Source organism: Cibotium barometz, chromosome 23 (genome assembly GCF_041138505.1).
Source record: "Cibotium barometz isolate CiBa-2024 chromosome 23, ASM4113850v1, whole genome shotgun sequence".
Taxonomy (NCBI): Eukaryota; Viridiplantae; Streptophyta; class Polypodiopsida; order Cyatheales; family Cibotiaceae; genus Cibotium; species Cibotium barometz.
The window spans coordinates 21519523-21530035 of record NC_141068.1 but is presented as its reverse complement, the minus strand read 5'-3'; the positions used below and the strand labels follow the sequence as shown (position 1 = coordinate 21530035).

Below are 10513 nucleotides of genomic sequence, written 5' to 3'. Positions count from 1 at the left end.
ATCTCTCCCATCAGCATTGATCAGCTTATGTGTGAAGCCACGACCTCTCCAAAATTTGAACGTCAAGGGAGCAGCTTCCGTTTTCCATCAAGATCTCCTAATTTCTCAAAGCTCATAACTCGTTGGAGTCTTGAAGTGGGGCAAGGGTGGCATCTATGGGCCAACGTGCTAGTATGGCATTGGAGTCAAATCAACTCTACCTTCAGGACTACCCGGCTAGACAACAGGGGGAGATCTGCACCCAGGATCGCCAGAACAAGCACTTCATCAGATGAGGTGTGGTAGCATGGGTGATAAGAGCTTCGAGGACGCCATGGAGGCCGGCTCGATGCCTGCACACAGCAGGTCACATCCACGCCGCGAGAGATGATCGTAGCCTCCCTGCTTGGCAGATTTGGCATGCTCGCTACTGCAAGACTAGAGAGAGGTCTGCCACAGAATCTGTATGACCCAACAACATTGAACATTGACATCCTCCGTGGTGTGAAATCATTACTCTTGCAGCATGAAAATGCTAAGAGAATGCTTTACAATCATTCAATGAAGGGTTTGACTAAACTCTTCTCATAAAAACTACTAGGAAGACACATACACCTTGCACTAATTAAGCCATACAACTCTACACACAATCTTAACACACTATGTTTTGTGCTCTATTAGCCACCAGACCTTGCAAATTAAAAAATTCAATACATGATTTCGTATGCATTTTCTTTCCCAAAAACAGGTCCATTCATTAATTAAAAAATGTGTACATGCAAGAGAGCAGCTACAAACCCTCAAATGAGGCAAAGGTCTCAAAAAGGAAGGTCTCGATGGCTGGCCGCTAGGTCTGGCAACATATATTGATCCATCACAGGCGACAGAGAAATGAAGCTTACATAGCAAGATTTTTCTTGCTTTGAACAAAAGTTAGCAGCTAGTTTTTATGCCCCTTCACATCTTCTGACAAATGAAAAGCTCCTAAACTTCACTTGACAACCTCCTCATTGATCGATTTTATATTTTAAAAAATATTTTATCTTAAACAAGAGTGTTCTCTATGGAATGATTGGGAACGCAGGAGTGATATCCCATAATTGTTTTTTGAAACTTTCCCGGACAAATGACTTCAAATCCCTGAGCCCATGTAAAGCTTGGAAGATGGGCAAAAGCAGATAATACTTACCACAGTTTCATTGGATGTGAGACTGCCATTTATGATGTGGGATGTTCAAGGAGATGAACATTGCTATAATATGCTAGGAAATGCTGATGGTGGCCCCCATACAAGTGTCTCCCCTGCCTTCTAGGCAAATCTCCAAAACTTTCCGCTCAAAAAGGAACTGGGTTTCAAATTGTAATCCTTATATCCCATTTTATGATGATCCCGAACTGCTGTGCCAGACACGGGGAGGCCAGAAATTGGTATATTTACCATTTTAGGTGCTATCAAGTGTTGCATGATGATAGGCTAGCTGTCCAAACGTGGCCTTTTCATGTTTGCCTCTGCATTCGACATTGTGGAGATACCATGTACAACACAGTTTGAAGCTATGCTCTCACTGAAGCCAACTTCCTCAGGCAAATCAAAGCTTAAGCATAGCATGGTCTGTTCAAGTGACAAAAAGTTTAGCAAATTGCTTAATTGAAGTCCTATAAAAGATCCATAACAGAAAACACACAAATCACTTGCCTTATTTGGAGCCACATCTCTGACTTCCCATACGTTGGGTTTCTGAATTGTGCCATTCAATGCTTTTTCTGCACGCTGTTTACCACTCACATTGAGAACTCTCTCTCTCTCTCCCTCTCTCTCTCTCTCTCTCTCTCTCCACAGTCTCTCTTTCTGTTTCTCTCCTCTCTTCATTCTCTCTTTACTTCTTTCTCTCTCTTTCTATTGCTCTCCCCGTCTCTCTCTCTCTCTTCTGTTTGCTTCGCTGTTCGCCGCCCGCAACTCTCCCGCCTTCGCTTCGCTACTGTCCGCCTTCTGTTCGCTTCGCTGTTAGCCGCTCGCAACTCTCCCGCCTTCGCTTCGCTGTTTGCCGCTCGCAACTCTCCCGCCTTCGCTTCGCGAATCGCTACTGTCCGCCTTCTGTTCACGCGCCTGTGTGTAGCCGCCGCCTTCGCCCCTGCTCGCCGCCCTCTCTCCCACCTGGGCTGGCTCGCTATGCTGGCCCGTCTGCCTTTCCGCTAGCACCTCGCGCCTCTGTACGTAGCCGCCGCCTTCGCCCCTGCTCGCCGCCCTCTCTCCCGCCTGGGCTGGCTCGCTATGCTGGCCCGTCTGCCTTTCCGCTTGCCTTATTTGGAGCCACATCTCTGACTTCCCATACGTTGGGTTTCTGAATTGTGCCATTCAATGCTTTTTCTGCACACTGTTTACCACTCACCTTGAGAACTCTCTCCCTCTCTCCCTCTCTCTCTCTCTCAGGAGCCACCCATACAGTTTCAGGAGCCATGCACCAAATTGTGGCTATTTGATACGCTTGTCACACCGACCCTCCTGTACGGAGCTCCAATTTGGGGACCCAGTATACATCACAGATCTCAGAGAGGGACAGATGAGGGATGGAGGCAAATGGAGAGACCACTGATTATGATGATTGCCCGCATGATTCGGAGCAAATCATCAGTACTACATGAGATTGTTCGGGCTGAGCTGGGTGCCCCACCAGTAGTAACCGAGGCCCTATTCCAGGCAGTTACCTTTTTACAACGGCTATGGGAGCTCCCTCAGCAGAGGTACTCCCGATTGGCATTGACCTCATCCATCAGAGGATGGAGACACTCATTGTTGGTACGCTCAGATGAGATCATGGTTTGACCTACATGGTTTGCGGATAGAGGCACTACCACCCTTTCAGTATAGTCTCGATTGTCCATTTTTGGATCTCACCCCTTAGAGCAAAACCGCGTGATCAGGATGGATATCATCAAAGTGGACACACAGAAGATATGGACTATCATGATTGGTCATACATTGGCCAAACTTTATGGCGCAATGCTCGAGGCAGAGTTGAGCTCATATGCAGACGAGGGACTGCGAGCACCAGGGCAGGCTGGATTCCGACGAGCTTTCTCCACTATTGACCATATATTCACTCTGAGATGTCTGATTGACTAGGCTAGGGCGCGGGAGAAGAGATTATATTGCTGCTTTGTGGATTTCGGCAAAGCATTTGACACGGTGCCACGAGAGAGACTCTTCCAGCGCCTACAGTCATTGGGGATCCCATCAGAGATGGTTTGGGACATCTATTCTTTATATGAGCAGGTCTTCGGGCGCATACGATGCCCCGGGGGGCTATTTGATGTTATTGCTAGCACCATAGGTGTGAAGCAAGGATGCCCACTCTCTCCTACACTATTTGGGCTATACATCGATGAGGTGGCTGACTTCATTGGTCACGGTGGTGGGGACGGGGTAGACATCTCAGGTACCACAGTCCACATTATGCTATATGCAGATGATATTATTCTGGTCTCTGAGTCGCAGATGGGACTACAGCACCATCATCTCCATGCACTCGATGACTTCTGCACACATAGGGGGCTTACAGTGAACCTTGGGAAAACCAAGGCCATGATTTTCCACACCTCAGGGTCGGTTCAACGACAGGCCATCTTCACAATAGCAGGAGGACAGGTAGAGGTGGTAGACTCATATGTGTACCTGAGGATTACATTTATGACTCCGCCAAGAAGATTTACTATGGCACAGGCAGCCAAGGATAGACTCACACGAGGGTATGCAGCTCTGGCCATGCTAGAGAGACAATGTCACCAGGCACACTTCCAAGGCCCCGCACAATTCAGGTCCTTAACCAGACCTGTTTCTACTTTGGAGACAAGGTTTGTACATGTTTGCAAGACATTCAATAACAAAAAGATGAAAATCCTTTAGGTCAGTTTGAAAACTCCCAAAAAAAAAAAGAGCAACACTACACCCTAACATCATGAACCGAACCGCCCAAAAACATGCTCTTACGAACACTTAAAAAGACAAGAGGATGAAAGTTCACAAAGTAAGAAGAGATATAAACCTTGATAACATCTTTTATGGTTTCATGTGCTCGCATAAAACAGTAGCAGTGCACTCGAGGCATTCTTCCTTTCCATCTTGTCCTTGAAAGCAGGCCATGGAAAACATCTGAGCGAAAATGCACATCCATAAGTGACAGCAAAGATAGGTAAAAACTACCACGGAATCTTTGTATAGAACATGTTTCTCTTTTGGAACATACCAAGAAACTCCAAAGCTGAAGCTGGCAAGTTCATTACTACATGGTCAATATGCTCCCAAGGTCTCCCTTCCACCAAGTCACAAAGTTGTGCCTGTGTCTTTTTCCCTCTTGTTTTGATGTGCTTTTTCTCTTCTTCTGATTTGTCTGGACAAGCCACCACAAAAACAATCAGCTTCCTTATTTGATCCAGCATAAAGCCACCCTAACATAGCAATGTCCAATAAAGCTCGATACTTGGTACAACATTGAGCATGCACACTTCTACATAAATTTTAGCAGCTCAATTTATCCCTTTACATCTAATCCCAATGTTACTATAAAGCTTAGCTTTACCTGCCGCTGTGCTGAGAACTGGTTCTGAGGTCATTATCGATAAGTCATTTTCTTGACCTTCACAGCCTTTCCCTGTTGCAGAAACCTTTGGTTGCCTTTCCTCTTGAGAGGATGGTTCCTCCTTCCAAACCACAATCTTCCGCACAAACTCCCTGGCATCCATATTGTAAACATGAATTTTGTTGCTTACCTTGTTAATCTCTGCGTTGATTTTCAGGTACTTGATGCTTTGGGGATTTAGATCATTTGCATATACTATGCATCCTCTCTGTGCAGCTGGAATCGCAAAAGGACCAATCCCTGCAAACATGTCACATATGACTTGATTTGGGCAGAACTGGGAAACAAGCCGAGTGTGTTCGTGTTCCAGCCTTGAGTTCCAATATACTAGTCCATAATCCAGCTGGAAGGTAGCGCCATGCTGTTTAACTTCAGTAACAAGGCTTTGATCCCCTGCTAGGACTTCGAATGTTGGAACTCTGAATTTATTAGTTATAGTACCTACTTTGTTCAGTATTGTCTTGATCTTTGGCTTGTTCTTCTGGTGGACAGACAGACAAAAACGAAAGGACAGAGAAACATCAGAAAAAGTAATCTTTTTGAAGACATTTACAAAAATTACAACGGCCATATAACAAATAGATTCGGAACTCGAGAGCTCACCTCAAGAATGACTGAAGCAATTAGCTTTTTGTACGGAGTCATCTCATCTCGTATATTGAGATGAGCAATATGCCCTGCGCACAAAATAAAATAAAATAATCAGGCATTTAAAAGGCACAAGAAACCAAGATGAAAAGATCAAATGAGCGAACCTGCCTATACAACAATGTCACACATGTTTGACTGGCAGACCTGCTCTGCAAATCAGCACCATTCCAGCCAGAACCTGGCTTAGCCTAACAGGGATTCCCTGCCCATCGCCATTAGCCTGAGAATCACCTCTCTCTCTCTCTCTTTCACATCTGTGGCGTTCAGGGATAACCCAGTTTCCATATAGGACCCCCATTTTTGCTGGTCACCCCATAGAGAAAACCGGCCTCCCCTGTATTCTTATGCACAGACATAGAGGAAATCTCTCACAAGCAAGAATGTTGAAAGACGCTAATGTAAAACTGGTAGACATCCAGCTGACTCTCAGATTGACACGAACATTACAAACAGGTAAGATGGATAGTAGCACTGAAGAGGTAAAGCACGTGGTCCCATCATTTTCATAATATCAGAGGTGTCTCTTGCCTTTATAATGGGAGGCTCACAACACTGTGCTTGCTTGTGGAGGTCGAGGTGAGCACTTCCAGATCTCTCGCTCCATATGGCAGAGCTGCCTCTTAGCTCCCCTGTTCTATCTCATTGTTGCAGAAACTTTTGAGCATTTTCGTTTGCTCCAATGCCGGAGTATCTAAGTTGAGATTTCCACTGCGCACAGAAGAGGAGCTTTTGGACTATGGTTTGCCTGATGACACAGTGATGCTTGTTGAGGCATCTTACTCATGTCTTTGCTCGTTTTGCACACTGCCTTAAAAGAGTTTTGTCTAGCAGCAGGGGCCTTTATAAATTGGCATAAGTCTGTCGGATTTTGGGTCAGTGACCTTCAGAGGATTGATTGGGGCACAGATGTTGGCTTCACATGGATTGAGGGAGGACACACTGCCAGATATCTTGGATGCCATGTCGGGATAGACATTACACTTGCCCAGCAGTTTTCTCTATGCTCATGAGCATAAAGAAAAAGCTCCTTCGTCGGATCTAGAGCCCTCGTCGTAAACCAAGTGTTGCTTGCTACAGCTTGGTATGTCTTTTCTTGTTGGTGTTATGACAGTAGAAGCATTAGATGTTTGCGGAGGGTGATCTGCAACTTCTTCTGGTTAAGGCATGATGGCACATTAGATACCAAGGCCAGAGTTGCTTGGGAAATTATTATCCTTCCCAAGCGCAAAGGGGGATTGAACATTGTTGATCTAGTGATTAGTGCAAAGCCAAGCTGGTGGTTAGAGCATTCCTTCCTAGTATTGAGCCCTGGAATTCTTCGATGTGTCCCTAAGAGCGACATTGACTGGAGGCACAGCACACGCTTTATTTTCTCTGAGGCAGATTACAGCCCCTCATCCTCCCCACTGCTTTCTTTCATCATTCGGGCTTGGAGCAGTATGCAGATATTTTTACGTTATAGACCCCCAAGCTCAGTAGAGGAGGTTGACAGGCAGCCCATTGTGTGGAGCGATTATCAGAGATGGTCTTGGCAGACCCCTGAAGCAGCAGGATATAGGCTGGCCAGGCTGAGAGAGATGCACAGCGACAGTACTAGGTGTCTTCCAGATGATCAGAGAGAGGCATTTATCCAGCATCTCGCACAAAGTCACCGACGGATTGCACAGATTGATGCACCTATACCTAACCACCATTGGACCACTGGTACATTTTTAGATGAGTAAGATCGCTTGGGTTTTTTTTTGGGATAGGTCTGCCCCTTCCGGTGTTGGGATTCCCGAAGCCAAAGGAGGAAAAGGGTGTCACCTTCTTGTCCATTCAGTCTAGATGGCAGATGGAGAGATGTGATGTTCAGGTGATCACACCTCGTCTGTGATCTGTCCAATGAGAGTAGTGGGTCGCTCTGGGAAGCATTGGTGATGATTACTCACCCTTCCCCAGTGATGATTACTCATGCCTTGTGGTGCTTATGGGTATACATTGGGACCTTGGTGAATGGGAATGGACTGATGTGAATAACCCCATGAGGAGCATACCTTTCTTCAGCTACACTGCATAATGCCAGGTTGCTCATGTTTGGACAGACCTACTCTGCAAAGGAGCAGATGATTTGCTATCCTGCAAGGTGCTTCTAACCCATTTAGACATAAGCCTAGACTCATTGATTGCTAATTTTTCAGAATTCACTGCATCTTCCAGCTAATCAAAAGTTGGTGCATCAGTTTCTCGAGCATTCTTCCCTTGTAACAAACTTGGATCACTAGGCAAAATCTACTAAGAATCAACAAGTACTAGCACAGGTAATAAACCATCAAACAAGATGGGGAATTGGCATACGCATGTCTGTTGAATTCCATCATTGGATAGACCAAGTCCTCTGCAAACAGGACGTCCCTACTGACAATAATCTTCTTGGTGAGGATTGTACGTACTGACAATAATCTTCTTGGTGAGAGGATTGTAGAAATGATAACCTTTGCTTTTGCACTATAGCCAACAAAAATGCATTTCATTGTCTTGTCATTAAGCTTAGTCCGGATCTAAGATGGCACATGTGCATATGCCAAACAATTAAAGACACGCATGTGTTCAACCTTGGATTTTCTATTGAACCAAGTTCATAAGGAGTGATTGTCCTCAAAGCTTTAATGGGGTATATAAGTAGCACAAAGAATTGCTTCCATCCAAAACTTACATAGAACTTGTTGACCCTTAACCATGCATCTAACCATCTCCATGAGAGTCGTGTTTCTTCTCTCAACAACACCATTTTACTGTGGTATATAAGGAATTGTACACTGATGCTTAATGCCTTTTTGCACCAAAAAGTCTTTGAAAGCATTAGAAGTTTCAAATGCATTGATTGAGAAGGAAATCGTGTGTGATTAATCGGAGGATGCAGTGCATGTAGTTCGAATAGAAAATGATCATTTGTCTATTAACGTGCAGAGTTTGGAACGGAGGAATAGGAAGATACAAACTATGTTAGAGAAGATGACTCCATTAGCACCACGTGAGCGTGTGAAAGAGCTGATCAGTCGATAAGTTGGTCTCGGGTAAGACCAGCAAAAATTTGTTGTAATCATCAATAAAGGTCACAAAGACGAGAGTCTGCATTGGACCATGCACGTCACTGTGTATGAGCTACAATTTGTGGTCAACTCTGAGAGAATGATTGAAGGCAGCAAGCAGAAGCAGAGGAGAGACTTGGAACAGCCAACAATGATCCAACACTTCAACAAAAACGATGAATGAATCAAATGGAAAAAAGCCTATTCTTATATACATCATGAAGGGGTTGGTCAGCCAGCATAAAAATCCACGACTAAGGGCAAAGTCCACGACTAGAAAAAACACCTAATAAAAGGTGAAAAAATCCACGACTAAGGGCAAAGTCCACGACTAGAAAAAACACCTAATAAAAGGTGAAAAAAATACCCAATAATATCATATAAATATGTTGAATAAAAGAGGGGATAAAAGGGATCAAACGGGGTTGGAGATGATCATTCCAACACCCCCTCTCAGCTCCAGCATGGTGGTCCGACTTCCATACAGGTAAGGAGATGATCAATACTAATTTGAGGAAGAGGTTTGGTGAAGAGATCAACTAGGTTGTCCTACGAGGAACAATACTCCAGAGAAATGATGCTGTTAGCAACCAGCTCACAAACAAAGTGAAAATGAACCTCAATGTGCTTGGTCCTGCCATGAAAAGATGAAGTACGTGTCAATGCCAAGGCACTCTCTCTGGCTATCTGTAAGAATGTGAACCAGAGAGTCTGAAAGAACATCAAGATTACGATTACTTAGCATCTGCAACAACCATGATAGCTCGCAGCAAGTATCCAAATAAGCACAGTACTTAGCCTCAGTGGAAGAAAGAGAAATTGTAGTTTGCTTCTTGGATCTCCAAGAAATGAGGCCAGAACCTAAAGTGAAGCAGTAACCAGAAGTGGAACGCTTGGTATCCTAATCACCTGCCCAATCAGTGTTAGAGTATCCAACAAGCTCAGTGCCTCCTCTTAAAGGCGACCATAGTCCAAGATACCAGATAAGTATCGAAGAACCCTGAGAGCGGCTTGCCAATGAGAATGTTGAGAAGTGGAAGAGATTGAGAATACTGACCTTCTAGGAAATGTCCGGCCTGTCAGGATGAGCAGAGAAATCAAGAATTGTCTGGATAGTGTTGTATCTGGCTATAGGAGAAAAAGTTTCCTCATAGTCAATACCCTCAATCTAAGAATACCCCTTTGCAACCAATCTAGCTTTGTGTTTGTCCGAAGAACCATCAGCATGAAACTTCTTGGTTTTAAAGACCCACTTGACCCCAATGACCTACCTATGCAAAGGCCGGTCCACAAGCTCCCATGTACCATTCCTTTCAATGGAATCAATCTCGGCCTCCATGGCTGCCCACCACTCAGGAAGAGCAAGAGCCTCTTTAGCTGTAATAGGCTCATATGATTGCACCACTTTACTCATCAAGGCGAGGTTACAGGAATGACGAAGCTACTATAATCTCTATGCCCGTGTCAAAGGTGATGCTGAGGAGTCAGCAAGCTGATGAAGACCAAAATCTGAGAGATGAGAGTCATGAACAATGGCTTCCAACCATTGTGGAAGCCTGGGGGGAATCCTCCGTCGTACAGACGCAGGAGGAGTAGGAGAGGCTGAGGGCGGAGAAACTTGGGGTGGAGAAGTTGGAGGTGAAGAGGCTGAGGGGGGTGGGGGTGCCGGGAGAAGAGGAAGAGGTAGGAGGGTGATGAACCTCTGCGGTAAGCTCAGGGTGAGACCGAGAATCATCGGACGAGGGTTCAACAAAGTGAACACATCGCAGGAAATCACTAAGGACTTCCTCTCCGGATCCCATAATCTGTAAGCTTTGGATTCAAAGCCATAACCAAGGAATTTGCACTTCTTGGATTTGGGATCAAATTTGGACCAGGCAGAATCAGGGATACGAGCATAGGCATCACAGCTGAAAACCCTCAAATGTGAAGTTGAAGGTTTCTGTCGTGTAAAAGCCTCCTCTGATGTCATATTAGCAACCGCCTTTGTGGGAGAACGGTTAATGATGTAGACAGCAGTGGTCACAACCTCTCCCTAGAAAGAGGGAGGAAGATCGGAAGAAGAAAGCATGGTATGGGCCATCTCCTAAAGAGTCCTATTTTTGCGTTTACACCATTTTGCTGTGGAGTGCCAAGTGTGGAGAACTGATGGCCAATACCTTTCTATGAACAAAA

The 10513-nt window shown here is 45.0% G+C and overlaps 1 protein-coding gene across 2 annotated transcripts in view; it reads right to left on the bottom strand.

Moving 5' to 3' along the window:
- Positions 1–708: 708 nt before the first annotated feature.
- LOC147625738 (S-adenosyl-L-methionine-dependent methyltransferases superfamily protein) overlaps positions 709–10513 on the bottom strand; it is a 42148-nt gene continuing 32343 nt past the window's right edge. Inside the window, exons 6-11 of one of the 2 annotated variants that reach the window (XM_086817272.1) lie at positions 5220–5293; positions 4557–5097; positions 4224–4367; positions 4023–4129; positions 1676–1750; positions 709–1591 (exon numbers count right to left, since the gene is read on the bottom strand). In XM_086817272.1, coding sequence (XP_086673398.1) covers positions 1454–1591; positions 1676–1750; positions 4023–4129; positions 4224–4367; positions 4557–5097; positions 5220–5293 — 1079 coding nt within the window. In that variant the 3' untranslated portion in view covers positions 709–1453. Of the gene's footprint in view, positions 1592–1675; positions 1751–2151; positions 2348–4022; positions 4130–4223; positions 4368–4556; positions 5098–5219; positions 5294–10513 lie in introns of those variants that run through there. The other variant, XM_086817273.1, reaches the window with a different exon arrangement.